The 17,342-nt window shown below is 41.0% G+C and overlaps 1 protein-coding gene across 5 annotated transcripts in view; it reads right to left on the bottom strand.

Annotated features, from left to right (window-relative positions):
• Positions 1-17,342, bottom strand: part of LOC109935846 (UDP-GlcNAc:betaGal beta-1,3-N-acetylglucosaminyltransferase-like protein 1) — an 87,591-nt gene that overhangs the window by 51,006 nt on the left and 19,243 nt on the right. For all 5 annotated transcript variants that reach the window (XM_048610879.1, XM_048610882.1, XM_048610880.1 and 2 more), the window contains exons 4-5: positions 11,607-11,671; positions 3,193-3,258 (exon numbers count right to left, since the gene is read on the bottom strand). In XM_048610879.1, coding sequence (XP_048466836.1) covers positions 3,193-3,258; positions 11,607-11,671 — 131 coding nt within the window. The remainder of the gene's footprint in view (positions 1-3,192; positions 3,259-11,606; positions 11,672-17,342) is intronic.

Raw genomic sequence — 17,342 nt, 5'->3', positions numbered from 1 at the left:
GCAGATGTGCAGGTGAACATCTGCTTGATGTGGAAAGTCTTCTTGGGGCCTGAGATGGGGGTGAGGGGGGAGGTGTAGGGGCAGGTGTAGCACTTCCTGTGGTTGCAGGGAAAAGGCCGGGTGTAGTGGGGCTGGAGGGGAGTGTGGAGCAGACAAGGGAGTCACGGAGAGAGTGGTCCCTCCGGAAAGCAGATAAGGGTGGGGAGGGAAAAATGTCTTTGGTGGTGGGGTCGGATTGCAGATGGCGGAAGTGTCGGAGGATGATGCGGTGGTACGTGAGGACGAGGGGGATTATGTTTTGGTTGTTATTGCGGGGAGGGGGTGTGAGGGATGAGTTGCGGGAAATGCGGGAGACACGGTCGAGGGCATTCTCGATCACTTGGGGGGGGTGCAGGGGGGAGGTGGTGGGGAGTTGAGGGTACTTGAAAAACGTGGACAGCTGAGATGTTCGGGAGTGGAATGCCTCATCCTGGGAGCAGATGCGGCGGAGGTGAAAGAATTGGGAATAGGGGATGGCATTTTTGCAGGAAGGTGGGTGTGAGGATGTGTATTCTAGGTAGCTGTGGGAGTCGGTGGGCTTGAAATGGATATCGGTTTCCAGGTCGTTGCCAGAGATGGAAACAGAGAGGTCCAGGAAGGAGAGAGAGGTATCAGAGTTGGTCCAGGTGAACTTAAGGTTGGGGTGGAAGGTGTTGGTGAAGTGGATGAACTGATCGAGCTCCTCTTGGGAGAACAAGGCAGCGCCGATACAGTCAGCTTTCCTGCTTGGCCTGCTGTGTTCATCCAGCTCTACACCTTGTTATCTCAGATTCTCAGCATCGGCAGTTCCTACTATCTCTGAAAATATATTTGGAAAGGTTAGCTGTAAGCTGGGAAATACCAAGGTGAGAAGGAGAAAGACTTTCAGAGGGAAAGATCTAAAGGTTAAATGACTTTTTGGTAATAGGTTTTAATTTTTCTTTTGGAAAAAAGGATTGTTGGTCATGCTTGAAACATCAACAACTCAAGCAGCAAGTTTTGGGATTCTCATTACTGACTTGAACTTTCCTTGTGTAATACACCTCTAACATTGTCAGAAATGTTTAAATCAAATGGTCGTTCGCTGCCACCATCCACAGATTTCTTCTGTGGTCAACATTCTTTCCATTATAGGAAACAGCTTTAATTTTGTTACAGTAAGGAAGAAAATGTCAACTCACTGCATTGAGGTAACACCTGGCCTTTGTCATGCAAAGTACCATAGAAGCCATAACTGCAGGAAACCTAGACTCAGTTAACACAAAGATGAATGCACCACTTTGCACTTCCTCAGTGCACTGATAAAGACCAGAGATACTGAGAAATTTACAAGAAGCTAGGATACGCCTAACTTATTTAAAAGACGAAGAGTTCATAACTTGTAGATTCAGTCGTTGCAAGAGATGACTCATTCACACTTTTACAGAGTAGAGAACTATTGTGAATAAAGCACCTTGGGCATTTTCTATTGTCTTGTTTTTCCAAATGCAGGTCATTCTAGTACAATTTTCTCTATAAGACAGATCTGTTTGTATTGGGTATGTGCTAATACAAATCCACGTTCTTTATTGAAACAAAATGAATCGTAGTCCAATTGAGTCGCATTTACAATACCAGAGGACGAGGGCCTCTCGCACACAGCTAAAGCAGTAATAATTCCTCTCACTCTCTGAAGGCTTTGTATGATAGGTTGTGCTGGTTGTGAAGGGTGGGTGGAACAAGAGAAGAGTTAGTATGGTAAAGTTCAGTGGCTCTGCAATTCTTTTAAGATCATGTTATATTTTGAGTTTGACATTGTAATGGGTGGGGAACTGTTATGGTAACATGATGAATGTCTCAATGGATTTATTTTTAGTGGAATACTATGGGGCAGTAAAATGAAACAATAGAGAAAGATTCTGCATAAACTTAACTGGCGAATGCACAAGTGGCGGGGAAGAAATAGAGGTGAAACATTTCAGCAATGAAGAATAAATAAAACTGAAGGGTATGCTTGCAATACTCCACGTACCTAAGGAGATATTAACATTGAACAAAACTGATCCTGACTTATAGAGTCACTGAGTTATACAGCATGGAAACAGACCCTTCAGTCCAACTTATCTATGCCAACCAGCAGATGTCCTAAATTAATCTAGTCCCATTTGCCAGCGTTTGGCTCATATCCCTTTAAACCCTGCCTATTCATATACCCATCCAGAAGCTTTTTAAATGTTGTAATTGTACCAGCCTCCACCATTTCTTCTGGCAGCTCATTCCATTCCCTCCGCATAAAGAAGTTGCCCCTTAGGTCCTTTTTAGATCTGTCCCCTCCCACCTAAACCCCGTGAAAAAGACCTTGTCTATTCACCCTATCCATGCCCGTCATGATTTTATAAACTTATATAAGGTCACCGATCAGCCTCCGACACTCCAGGGAAAATATTCAGCTTATCCCTACAGCTCAAATCCTCCAACCATGGCAACATCCTTGTATATCTTTTCTGAACCCTTTAGAGTTTCTCAACATCTTTCCAATAGCAGGGAGACCTGAATTGAATGCAGTATTCCAAAAGTGGCCTATCCAATGTCCTGTACAGTCGCAACTTGACCTCCCAATTCCTGTACTCAACGCACTGACCAATAACTTGGACAACATGTTTAATGATAGCAGTCAGGACAACAGATAGAACAGAGAAAAGCAACACATCCAAAGAAATCACACGTAGGGCAACACAAAAAGTCAGGTCTTCCAGTTTTCACGATAAGTAAATAAAGTCACCATTGTCTGACTAGAACATAGGGCTGCTCTCTCGTTAGAGTGAGATGGCTGGTGGTGGTTTAACGTGAGGGTCAGAACACCTCAGGCAGAGGGGTGTAGAAGAGATTGAGAAGGAGAGTCCTTCATGGTAACCTCAGCTGGTACAGGAAATGAACTAACATTGTTCGCTTCATTCTGCATCACCCATCCAATCAACTGAGCTAGCCGAGCATAAATATTTACTCAATGAATGATGGGGGTAGCTCCACTGACTGGGATTCAAAAGGGATTTGAGAGTGGGCTGAAATACTTTGTGGATACAATATCCATGTGTCTCTTGAGTGCAGGTTCTGTGAATTTCCTTTATATTTAGTCGACGTATTATCAAGAAAGTTACTAGACAGTCAAAAGGTCTGATAATTCTTGGTACTTACGCAATTGTTGTTCGTAAGGGCAGCTTCATACTGCAGCCTCACTCGTTGTGGCATCATGACATCATCCTGTGACATAAAATACATGTTTATTTAGCATATGAGTTAGTATTGTTGCATTCATAACTGCTTGTCAAGTTTACTTCCATCTGTTACAAAAGCCATTACACTTCCAAAGTGCTCCATTGATGCCAAAGTACTGTAGGGTATCTTAAGGCCATGAATGGTGTTATGCAAATGCATGTAACTCTCCTTTTTCCCTCACTTGTTCAGACAAATAACCACATAGCAGGGAGGAGGAGCTCCAATGATAGTTTCCAATGAAGCATCTGTATCTACTCAAAATGGCAAAATAATCATGATCAGAAATTTAAAAGTTTAGCGAGTAAATTATTCTTTGAGTCCTGACTTCCAGAACTGGCCAACAGTTACCAGAGATCGAGGTAGTCCATGACCTTTACTGATCCCCATTCTCTTCCCCCACTGACCATTACTTGACTGCCAAAAGGGAATGGAATATATTTGGTGGTATAAATAATCTGCCGTCCAAAACTGTGTTAATGGCTAATAAAAAAAAACACTGACTGGTTCAAAAAGTTTCAAAGAAAAGCAATAAATGTTAAAGGGTGTCTACACGTAAAAAAATTCCAGATTAGGGTGCCAGGAATTGCTTTCTCAACTGAAGCAACCAAGAATGACCTTTGTTTGTAAACCCTGTCGCAATGTCCCCATGATTCAGAGAGCTTGTGCCAGGCACACAGCACATTTCTATAAAACCAGTTTCCCATTTTTAGTGAGGTTTTATTTTCAGTAACAAGAAAATATGATCTGCCGTGCAGCAGTGCCATAGTTGCACTTTTGCATCTTTATACGGCCCACGCCCTAAATCTTTCTCTTCCCTTTTTTTAATTTTTCCTATCTCCTCCTGTTTAAAAGTGCTAACTCATACCAAATTATGGTACTACGAGTGTGGTCATTCATGGCAGAGCTACTAAGGGCTCCTTAACTTCATCTGTGAGAAACAACTAAAATAATCCTCTCTAGTGTGACAAAGCTCCAGCAAATATGTTTGTTGTATCCAAGGTCTACAATGCTGGAGGTCAAGGTCTGGTCAAGAAACTCATTGAACTCTTTCTATTGATATGGGAGCTGAGGAACCATCCCAAAAGACGATAACTCCCTTTGTCCAGTGGAAGGGGACCCATCAATCTTGTGACAATTGTAGAGGTATCTCACTCCATTTCATTGTTGGCCAAACCTTCAACAGAATCTCCCTGAACCACTGAGTGCAACACCTCAAGCCTGCCAGAGAGTCAGTGTAGTTTCAGAAAAGATCGAAGAGCCGTTGTTACGGTGTTTAGAGTTAGACAGCTCTGGGAGAAATGCAAACCACAGGTCGTGGCCTTCCACACCACATGTGCTGGCCTGATTAAGGCCTTTGATACAGTTAGGCAAAAGGGCCTTTGGAGTGTCACGGGGAAATTCAGCAACCCTGAAAAATACATCACAATTTCTTGATGGTCACATGTGTATGGGTCTTTAAACCCATTCCCAATCACTGACAGAGGTAAACATGGCAGCTGTCCTCTTCAGCATGTTCCTCTACGTTTTCTGATGCTTTCTACGATGGAGACCCTGGCATCAAAAGCAGATGTTGCATGAACAGGAAGCTGCTTATCCGAGTCAACACCAGGCTAAAACCAACATCTCCATGCACATACTTCACAATTACCTCTTTGCTGGTGACTGGGCACTAGCTGTTAGTTCAGAGCTGGTGATGGGATGGGACACTGAATTGTTCTTCAACACTTGCTACAACCTCAGCCTTATGTACAGCAGGAGATAAACTAAAGTCTTGTACCAGCCTGCTCCAGAAAAGTCTCATCAAGTCCAAGGTTTCTATCATTGTCCAGAACCTGTTAGCAGTGGATATGGATAAACTCACTTAGCTCAGCAGCACATTCTCTACCACACTCTCTCCCTTTCTCTCTTGAGCTGTCTATACTGATGGTGTGGCACATGATAGCTTATTAAATTTTCTTAGAGAGTCCTGTGAGGGCGAGAACTTCATTTCCGAGTGATGGAGGTCATTCAAAGACAACAACTTTTCACTGACCCTTATACACTAAAGCTGAACGAGCCTGTGAACAATACACATTTGATAAGAACCATTGGCATGACAGTGTGAAGTCCAATTTGATTGCATCCCACACCATCAGGAATCAGTTTAACTAATAGCTGTGGTTCATAAGCAATGATTTAGGGCCCGGAAAGATTGATCCTTATTGCCAAAATAGGAAACACCCTCTGACTTGGTTGGCACAGTGTCTCAGTGATTAGCACGAGGGACCTGGGTTCAATTCCATCCTCGAGCGACTGTCTGTGTAGAGTTTGTACATTCTCCCCATTTCTACATGGGTTTCCTCTGGGTGCTCTGGTTTTCTCTCCCAGTCCGAAGACATGCAGGTTAGGTGGAGGCTATACTAAATTGCTCATTGTGTCCAGGGATGTGCAGGCTAGGTGGATTAGCCATGGGAATGCAGGGTTACAGGGATAGCGTAGGGGCATGGGTCTAGCTCTTTGGAGGGTCAGTGTGGGCTTGACAGGCCAAATGGCCTGCTTCCACAAAGCCCACGTATAGTGCAGGAAGTGCTCATTTGGGCCATAGTGAGAAGGTTGGCTGGGATGTGTCACTTCGATGTTGTAGTTGTGTTTAGACAGACATTTGCTCATCCAGCTGATGAAGAAAAATGAACATACATTTACAAATATGATAATATATTTACAACGATGTCTCGCCTGTGCCACCTAAATGCCCTCAGAAAGTTTTCTTCTTCATTTCTCTCCCACTATATCGCAGGGCAGTCCTAGGTTCCACCTCCTGGGCTGGAAGAGCCTGCCCTACAGTGGGGCCCACTGGCCTTGGAGATTTTGTAGGTGACACTTTTTTTTTGACTACAGGTCCCAGACAGTGTTTCCTGTCCAGAACATGCTGCACCCTGGTCAGCTTGACATCTCACACGGCTGAGGATTGCAGACAGGATGGAGTCCAAAGGCCTGGCCAGCACCGGATCATTTCAAAAGGAGACTTCAGGGAAGCCTGCATGCGCCCCCTCCTCCAACTAGGGGCCCACTGGCAGTACCCTGCTTCCTCCTGAGGAAGGGGCAGCTAGAATGGGGTCAAGGTCCTTTGTCACACTGTTGCTGTGCTGTTGGTACTGACCACCAACAGCGAGAGCGATAGAGTGGTTTGTATATCCCCAGCAGACTCTGACCACAGACCCAGCGTTTCTGCATTTTAAATATAGCACCAGCATCAGGGAGATCCCGGCAGCATTCAGTACTTCCATCTACAGCGGATGGAAACACAGGACAAGTGGGGCACCATACAGGGAGGTGCTTGGTTAACAAGGTGAGTTTGGGATGATTTCATTTTGAGAAAACCGACATAGCCTCACAAGGAGAAATCCTGCATGGAATTCAACAACTATGACACCACCGATTTCTTGTGTGATTCAGTTCCAAGTCCCCATAGTAGGGAAATGGTATTTTGGTTGAAGTGTCCACGTCACTCGGGAGAGATCAGTTGTCAGATTTCTTTTTTAGCCACTCAAAAGCAGACTGGGTTATCATCTCATCTAAAGAACGCTGCCTCTGTCAGTGCCACGCAGCCCCTTTATTGCAGCACCAACATTGATTAACTGTTCTGGCACAGAACCTAAACCAACAGCCTTCCGCTTCAGAAGCAAGATCATTGCTAGCTGAGCCACAGCGGATGCCATGGAAAATCTTCTCACTCAAAGAGTGAGGAAATAACTGAAATGATTTTCCAAGGAAAGGATGTTATAGGGACAAAACCATACAGGAGCATTCAGAATTGAGCTGTAATCTATAATTAGAGCTGTTCTTCCTTATAGGATTTTTGGTCACATTTCATGATAGAGGCATGATCAAAACAGCAAGTTGTACAGGCTTAACAAGTTACAGCTGGGGACAGTATTTAAATACAGTAATTGCTCTTGAGGTGCTTTCATCGGAACCCACAACTACTAAAACCATAGTTCAGAGACTGTTAACGTTAACAGACAAATGCTTAACGTAATGTACTACATTCTTTAGCTTATGTGTTTCAGCAAAGCTGAAATCATTAGAATAGGCAGGTTAAAGACCACATTAAAATGGCAAACGAACAACAATGCATTTAGTGCTTATGTGGTAATATCAAGTGCTATTTCTAGATTAATTATATAACCATAAATATCACACTCCATATCATCAAAGTCAGCTGCAAAAATATAAGAATGCCACTTAATACTTTTCACATACAGTAGTGGGATTTCTGCAATCTAAAGAGAAGCCACTCTCCTGGCTTACAGATCAAAGTTCTATAGTTAATTGCACATTATAGCTCATGATTCAACTAACAACTTTATTAGTACTACCAACTGCAACAGTGCAATTCTACACTTGACTCCGAAAACAAGATGTCAGCTTGAGCCACAGTAGCTGCAATACAATCAAACCAGTCAACATTCCAACTGGGTGCACTCATTTTTGCAATGGCCTCTAGTTTGAGGTGACTATTTTTTTGTAACCTATTTTTGCAGGGTTTTTCTAATCTTAAGGAAGCCAAATATTAAGAAAAGGCTTAGCCAGCTTTGGAGCATGATGGTACTTGATCAATAAGCTGAAATGGCTTTTTAGATTCCAAAATTTTCCAGATATTCTTGATTTTTTTTTGCTTCTCTGCATAAAATCCTACCTTTTCATGTCAAATATGAGCCAGTAGCTATCTTCCTTAAGGTGTCCTCTGATGAGCCAACCATTAGAGGTCAAGTCATTTAGACTTAGCACAAAACTGCGGTAGAGTTCCTGATGCAACTAAAAGATTAGAGACTTATTTCCAGAAGATCGGCCTAGCTATTGTAGAAGTACACGCGTTCCTGGTCAATATTTGGTAGCTTAATTTTTTTCTTATTCTTTTATGGAATATGTGCATCGCAGGCACTGGCCAACATTGCTTGCCCATTCCCAATTTCCCTTCAACAAAATGGCTTTCCAGGCTATGTCAGAGGGCAGTTAAGAGCAAACCACATTGCCGAGGGTATAGAGTCACATGTTGTCCAGTCCAGTTCAGGAATGGCAGGTTTCCTTCCCAAAATTCATATTTGTGAACCAGATAGGGGCTTACAACAACCGATAATAGTCATGTGACATCATTACTTTGAGCAGTTTTCTAATTCCACATCTATTAAATGAACGTGAATCCCACCAGTTGGCCGTGGCAAGATTTGAACTTGTGTTGCCAGAACATTAGCCTGGCCCTCCAGGTTACCAGCTCAGTGACATTACTACTATGACTATACCACCATCATCCCAAAGAGAATATGTTTCAGGTCATGTGGCAGAAGAAACTCCTTTACAGAAGTAATTCAAGTAATTTCAGTTTGAAAGCAACATTTGTTTAATTAAAAACCATTTAAAAAATACAAGCGATCAAGTGGGTAGATTTAGTGATGAAGTTAATGGGTTCAACTGAGTCAAAAAGGATGCCAACGATGTGAGCAGACTGGTCCAATTTCAGAAAATGACGGGGGCAATAGACGGGAGCCAGCATCTGGAAACTGGAGTGTGTGACAGGGAATAAAGACAGTGGCTTTGATTTTCCCAATATTTGTTTTTTTTTTGGAAACTTCTGTGCGTCTAGAACTGGATGTTGGTCAAGGCAACATGACCAATAAGAGACAGTGCAGGAGTCCGTGTGGGTAAAGGCAAGGTAGAACTTGATTGCATCAGCATAAAATGTGGAACCTGAGGGCTCTTGTGGCACAGTGGAAATGTCCTTATCCCTGAGCCAGAAGGCCCATCTACCCCAGGAGTGTGTCAGATCATACCTTAGAGGTAGATTCAAAATATATTATATGTGAAACCTGATGTGTTTTTGGTTGATTAGCTCAGGAGCTCCCCTTTCTGTACATATGAACTGTAAGATCTTTCTGAACTGATGTATTAAGATGGGCTAAGTGAACTTCTCCATCAATCTTTCTTCACCATGACGACACCATATTAGAGGCAGCTCCTCAGGAATAAAGAACAAGTAAATGATATAGTTTTGACAAATAGGATTAGTTGACTACTGACAGTAATTAAATTCAATCCCCTTCTTTAGTTATTTCAATCTTTTCTCATTCTGGCAGGATAGTACATGGATCTATTTAACCTTTCAAACCTAGAGTAGACTACAACTGGTGGTGTCAATAATTTCAATGATGTTTTTACGTTTTAACGTCATCCTTCCTCAGCAAGTATTCCTTAACTGAACTGCTTTGGGATTAGCCCAGGAAGTTCAAAGTTCGCTGAGCCAGACACTGGACGAAGAAGTGATCGCTTTGAATGTATTATCTCACGAGTTCTATATTGTTGGAGTTTTTGACACTCAATGCAGAGGATTTCAATACTGCTGCAGGAAGGTGATGATAGCTCCCAATCACTTGATCAAGCTTGACAAACCATACAATGTATGTTACACTCTTGGGGTAAAAAGTCAGATTTTGGAAAGCCAAATGACTTTTACAAGAAATTATTCTCCAAACCCCAGAATTGGAAATAAAATTAGAAGGATTTTAAAACAGGTTGTCTATTGTTTCTCAACTTTTCTACCCTTTCTCAGCCTTTTTCTAGGCACTGGCAGCTACGATTAACAGACAGCACTAATGGATTTTGTTTCTACCCACATCAATCTTTGTGAGCTGCTATGATGACGGAGAAGAAAGTATGGGTGATCAATAACCAAGGCAACCTGGCTTGGCACTGGGTGTTTTAGGCCAAATTCTAGGATCATGTTGGATAGAAAGAAGCCATTTGGCCTATTGCATCTGTGACAATTCTTTGAAAGAGAGCCATCCAATTCATCCCATTCCTTTTCACTGCCTCCATGGCCATACAAATGTTTACTGTTCAAAGAATTTCTCCAATTTCCTAGTCTTAGAATGGACCAAAAGAAGGTAAGTGACCTCCCCTTGAACGCTAACCAAACTCAAGTTAGACAGTAAAGTAAAAAGAGTAGAAACATTTATCATTCAGGCAAACAGATAAACTTCCCAGCATATATTTTTGGCCTTTCTGATGGCTGTTTCCATTAGGTCGACCGTAACAATTTAGCCATTATCAACAATACATCACAATGGGCTGAGTGGGTTCCATCTTTGCCAGAATGTGTTAATGCTTCTAAGTGTAGTTTACAAGTATCACCCCGATTAGAAACAAATCCTATCATTTCACTTCACATGCAACGTCCAGATTAAAAAAGGAAAGGGTGGAATAAGTAAACTGATTAACATCTACTTGAAGTGTTTATTTTTTCCTGGAAGGTTCAACATTCACCGGTGTTGCAACAATGGAGTCTGCACGTGGAAATTTGTTGTTTAAAAGTTAGATTCCACATTGCCTAGATCTTAGGGTCTCACCAACGAGAGTAAATACAAAGAAAGTGTTTCCTCTGTAAACCTTTTAATGCAACACTACATTGAGAGATGTTAAAAAGAGAACAGGGGGAAAAATATCCTTTCTGCTGAATTGAGAATCAGCAGGGCTCTTTAAACACATCCAGATGATTGCCCCAGCAGGAATTCTGTGCTCATTATCACCTTGCAAATGAGGTCCTGGCCTGTTCATATTGCTTGCAACCAGTTCCTGTGTTAGCCGCACATCACCAGTAAGCCCCACTTCATTTGAAAACTGGTTACATTGCAAGTACCTGTCTCACAAGCTCTAAATCTTTGCCAATTATACTGTATAGCAACTTGAAGACTGCTGCAAACACTGGTAACAACTGCAGATGCAAAGTTGCCATGACATTGATATTATGGTAAAGTATCTGAAGTGCCATATGTTACACGAACCAAGCTGGTGGCCAATGAAAATGGCAAAATTAAATGGCAAGTAGTATTGTGTCAATCATTCACAAAATTCCTTCGCAGGTGACATTCCCTGGCTCTAGCTACACCAACACAGTCTTGAATTTTAAAGGTACAGCTTCAAAAGAAAGAATAATCATGCATTTCTATTCTCCAATGTGTTCACAATCTACTGCTGAGCCAATGAATTACTTTTAAGTTAATGTCATTGTTGTAATGCAAGTCAACACTAGTTTAACATCCCTCTGGAAGACACAGAATTAAATTTTATGGACTGACAGAGATCACAACCAGCTTTGAATCTGATTGTCAGTTAATACCGCACAATTATTTCCAGCAGACAACTTTAGATGTAAATACGTCAAATCAAATTTAAATCGATGACATATCCTGTCCACTTTATCATACTGGAGAGTTAATATTAAATGGTCAGTGTAAACCAGTACTTCAGAACAGCTAATAGTGAAAGTATATTTTCTGCAAGATTAAATGCATACTTACCGCATCCAGGAAACAAAGGAACCTCCCAAAACTCTGCACAATGGCCTGATTCTTGGCAAAACCCACTGAAATATAGAAACATATTTTTCCTTTTTAAGGACTAATCTCAAAGACTTCAACACACAATATGCGATGCTCATGAACCACAGTGAAACAAAATCGGTCATAACTTCAAATCTTATGTCAGGTCAGCTCTTAAATTGCAGTCGTTCAATATTACTTTAGGCCTACAATGCATTACTACCTTAAAATACAATCTGTTTTGTGTATTATCTCTATGTATTATGTGACATATGATGACTTGCACCAAGTGCCCACATGCACTGTAGATGTTTTAGCAACAAAGAGAAATTAACAGTAGTATCCCTGATCCTGTACCAATGCCAGCTATAAAATATTCATGGTTTCAAGGATCACATTAGGGGATTCATCAGCAACAATCCTATTAATCCGCTTTCCCCCTGCCTTCATGCACGATGTTACACCTGCTACCCCTACCAAAACTTCAGCACAATTCAGCAACTGAGTACAGATTTAGCAATACAACCTGGGATCTTCCTGGTCTGGAAGAGTCTTTGCTAATTCAGCAGTGAACACAAAGTGAAGTATCAGTGGTTGATAAGGGAATCTGAGCCATATCTTTAAGGAGAGGAATGTATTTAATCATTAGAAACTGTTTTACTGCCAAAGACATGTATCCAACAAACTAATGAGAATTACTTTGCTAGATAAAAAAATTCAAAACGTTGTCTCAGATTCCAAATTCACTCCCTTCTTTCCCCGTCATTTAAGTGGAACAAGAATATTGCATGTAAAGTTTCATGAAATCTTGAGATTTTAGTGCTAGAGTTTGGGATCAAATCAAATTCAGTTCCCATGCATACCGTTCTAATAAGTGAAGAGATTCCCACAATGCAGAATGTGTTATCGTAACCAGAGAATTGGATCCAACTATGCTGGACAGACAATCAATGTTTGTGCCAACAGGGCCACTTCCCCTCAGTCTATTCAAAATGTCCATTCCCTGTGACTGCCAGTCTAAATTTTCTACAATGATGCCAGTATTAATCATTGTCTTTACTTCCTAGTCAAAGCAGGGAGGTATCAAATTAAACAAACACCATCAGGGGTCCACATTAGCCCATTCAAAACCAAATCAAGACACAACTCGGACAAACAGATGTGCTTTATAAACTACATTAAAGGGCTTTTTTAGGGCTCTCTCTGTCTCTAATTCCATATTGTAGCGCTTGATATCGAAAAAGTCAGAAAGAAAATGTGCATAAACTCTGACAGCAAAACCATTTAAAACTTTTGTACTGCACTTTAACTTGGAATGAAGTCAATCCTGGTATCACATGATCCGAAATCTCTTCAGCACAAATCATGTGATTCAACTGCAGGAGCCAACAAAATATCACCACCATCATGACACCGGTATTCTCCATCCATCCTTCTGGCAAGAGAGGCTTTCGCCTTCTACTTGAGTTTTCTGGGAAATGCTGGTCAAGGAATGGATTTTCTTATGTGTGCTTTGTAATGAAAGCTTGCAGCAATTTTTAAGTTTCACATGGAGGTCAACGCAGGCTCTGAATTGAAAAGAAAGTAATAACTATTTATTTTTAATAATGGGAATCAGTATTGGCTCCTTAAATTGACATCCTTATAGGTAAAGTCACTGTATCCTACTGGACCATAGCTCTGCTCTCCCTTTACAGAGAAAGGACTGGTGCTGGTTGAACCCGAGGGTCGTCACACCTCAGGCAAGGGGAGAGGTTGAGAAGGAGGGTCCTTCATGGTTACCTACACTGTTAGCATAATTTTCCATTGCAAGCCAGCCATTCAGCCAACTGAGCTACATTCTTATACATCCAGCTGTACAGCCTAAGAGTGTGTCTTGTGAATCATCGCCCAACATTAAGTGTTTTCAATGCAAGGACAGTTATGATTCCTTTCACTTACATGTTTTAATCACTGATCAAGGAATTCCTTGTTCCTTTCTAATTAATAACAGGATGGAAACTTGTCTTTACTACAGTTATTAGTAGTTGACTCTAGTTCACACTCAACTTCTCAAGTAGTATGTCTCCGTTAATCTCATTGACTGATGCTTTAAGGCCATGGGATACTTGACTTTCCCCAATTTTCAATCATCTGCAAACTGGATGTTGTCAAGATGATTAACAAACAAGCACAGACAGTGAAAATCCATATGGGATTCCTCTTTCACAGTCACCCAGCTTGCAGCACTGCCATCTGGGATTACTCCATGTCTTCTGTTGCTAAAACAGTTTTCCACAAATTTGTCACTATACTCTGAATTTTGAGAACTTTCGTCTTGGTTGCAGCAGCACCCACTATTCCCTCAAATGGAGGAAATCTTGCCAAATGCTTTCTGACAGCTCTGATTTGCAATCCCAAAAATATTCCTAATACAGCGATACACTGACAATGTCACTGGAAAAAAGTAACATGTTAATTGACGATCCGGAAGAATGAGAATGGGAAGTTCTCATACTGCATACTGTAAAGCAGTTTCTGCAACATTTGTGTCAAGCCTCTGCTGTGCCAATAGGCAACACATAGGAGAGGATTTATCTGATGTATAGTTGTGGACTTTCCACTTGCCTCATGTTCTCATTCCACTTTTGGTGGGCGGGCTGACTTATTATTTTATAATCAGAGATTCACTGTGCCACATTGTTACTTATTCCTTTTATCAAATCTTGTGCTGACAATTCAGCAAATCATGTCACAATATCCCATGGCATGCACCGTCATTAAAAAGCTGTGTTAAGATGTGTTTACCGAGCACTTAAGGTTCAAAAGATTCAGCTGAAAACAAAACTAAATATAAATCGCAAAGTGCAACATTGCATTTCTCTTGGAAATCCAGGAATAGGTTTATTGCTTTATAACTGCTAGAAGATCAAGTGTGAATTGTGAAATGATAAGCATCAACTGTGAACAGTATTCTCACTAATATGACATTTTCGCACCCAGCAGTTTCTGAGGAAACTTTATTCAATTCCAGTCATACACTAGAATTGAGAACAGCCACGTAAAGGTCAGATAAAAAAAAACTCCCACAGATCCCTTTCCTGCCTTAATGCTTTCATCACAAACTTTTTCTTCCCCAATGCTTAAAAAAGTTTCATATTTTGAAAAAGATTTCTTAGAAATTTATAATTAATGGGTATCTTGGAACTACACAGATCATGTAATGATTTCCCTTCACAGAACATTTAAGTACACTCATCTTATTGTAGAATTTACATTTCATGAGATCCCTATTATTTCTGGTGCATATTTTACTTGCTATATTTGCACTCATTTATTGCAATAATTCCCAACATGAATGACTTCTTCTTGAGACTGATTCCTACAGAATGTGTCGTACAGCAACAGGCCATTCAGTCTGATAAGGTCTGTTCTGGTGTTAATACTTGAACAAACTCTTTTCATTAAACTTACACGCATATCCTTCTAAAGCTCAGGGGTTTCAGAGAGTAATTTAAGACTGGAAGAGATTGCAGCGAGAACATGATCAAGTTGGGATTAATGAAAAGATCAAAGATGTTTCCACTTAATATGCTTGGGACTGAGACTCAGTGTAAGCCACTGAGGATCTGAGTGGTGGGTGATCAGAATTTAGTGTGGGACCTCATACTTGGACAAGCAGATTTTGTGGAAGGATGAGAGAGGATCAGGAAGTTATTTGAGTAATTAAGTCCAGAGGTGATAAAATCATGGAAAAATCTACCAGTGTTGGAGAAGTTTGTGTTGAGGTACAATTGAACCGTGCTGCACGGGAAAGATGAACATAATCTGATAAGGGGGCTAACATTCAGAACTACACTGAAAAGGATACCAAGGTTTAGAGAGTCTGGTTTAGCCTGAGCAGTGGAACGGGAGATAGCGTTTGTGATTTGAAAAAGCATTGGAAATCTGACAAGCTGCTTTATGCGCGAGTGTTCCTCCCTTTGTTCTTAGAATCGCTGCATCCAGGTGATCCAATGGTTTTGGATGCAGAGTTCTAATATGGAAGCAGTTTTGCTTATGTTGTTACAATTTGGATTGCAGCACAGAAATCCAGATACCTGTTCCCAAGTGCAATGCTGTGTAGATATGAAGTCTTTTTTTTATTCATTAACGAGATGAGGGCATCGCTGGCGAGGCAGCATTTATTGCCCATCCCTAATTGCCTAGAGGGCAGTTTAGAGACAACCGCATTGCTGTGGGTCTGGAGTCACATGTAGGTAAGGATGGCAGTTTCCTTCCCTAAAAGGACATTAGTGAACCAGATGGGTTTTTACAACAGTCATGATTATCATTAGATTCTTAATTCCAGATTTTTTAAAGTTGAATTCAAATTCCACCATCTGATCCGGAATGCTATCTGGGTCTCTGGATTAACAGTCCAGCGATAATACCACTAGGCCATCGCCTCCCCTAGCCTTTAAAGTTATGAAAACACTTGATGGGTTGAATATATGGAATGTGTTTCTATTTGTAGATGAGACCAGAGTTGACATTGAAATTACAAGGTAGACACTGGTAAATTGAACAGGGAGTTTCCAGGAATAACTCAAGAACACAAAGAGCTGGCAGGGTGAACAGCACAGATGCTTTTAAAGGAAAGCTATCCTTTTTAGCCTTGTGTTTCTAGTTTGTGCCTCGACACGAACTCCGACCCTGGTATATTTTTCCGTGATTTTATCACCTCTGGATTTAATTACTCAAATAACTTCCTTGGTCCTCTCTCATCCTTCGACAAATTCTGCTATCCAAGTATCAGGTCCCACACTAAATTCTGATCACCCACCAATCAGATCCTCAGTGGCTTACACTGACTCTCAGTCCCAAACATATTAAGTGGAAGCATCTTGTTCTTTTCATTAATCCCAATTTGATCATGCTCTCACTGCCTTCTCTTCCAGTCTTAAATTACCCTCTGAAATGCCTGAGCTTTTGTGAAACTGCCTCTCTCTTTATCCATCATTGATGACAATCTTCTGACCGGTTTTTTTAAACATCTAGGCTAAATCTGTTTACCTCTTCACTTTTCTCTGCTCTTTCAAAAACTTCTAAGGGTGGTACAAAGCTCAGGGAAGAGCCAGTGAGAAACTTCACTACTCCCTTTAGCGAAGCACCACTGCATTATGTGTTACTTAATAAGGCAGCAGCAGGTCCTTCCCCTGGGGTGCTGTCTCCATTTTCCTTCTCTAACTCCAGATGTTACGACAAAGGCACTGTAGAAAAATATGTTGTTGTTGTTGCTGCTATGTAAATGGAAGCATTTATTTTCTATCATACTATTATACATTGAAACCTATTAAAATGCCAGGCAAGAAGGACAATTTGTACTACAATCCTGAACATGACTGACAAATTTATGTTGCAATCTTGTTAAGGACCAGTAACCTTTTAGTTTTGTTTAAAGTAGATGAATTTTGAAATCACAGGTAATTGCTAGAAAGAACAAAGCCATAAGATTCCCTGGTTTTGAATAAACAATATAAATTTTATTATGCAACCCTGGAAAAGAATCAATGATGTACACACAACCTACGTCTAACATCCGGAAATAACACAAGGTAAATACGGGTCAATGGACAAATTCTGGCTGAATATCCAAACAGCACATTAAACAGCTGGTGAGGTCCAGATAGATCCCATAACTTTCTCAGGAACCTACCCAGTCATTTGTAATACTATGACCCACCAAATCTCACT

The sequence above is a fragment of the Rhincodon typus genome, chromosome 23 (genome assembly GCF_021869965.1).
Source record: "Rhincodon typus isolate 14 chromosome 23, sRhiTyp1.1, whole genome shotgun sequence".
Lineage (NCBI taxonomy): Eukaryota > Metazoa > Chordata > Chondrichthyes > Orectolobiformes > Rhincodontidae > Rhincodon > Rhincodon typus.
This window is presented reverse-complemented; position numbering and strand designations above follow the sequence as displayed.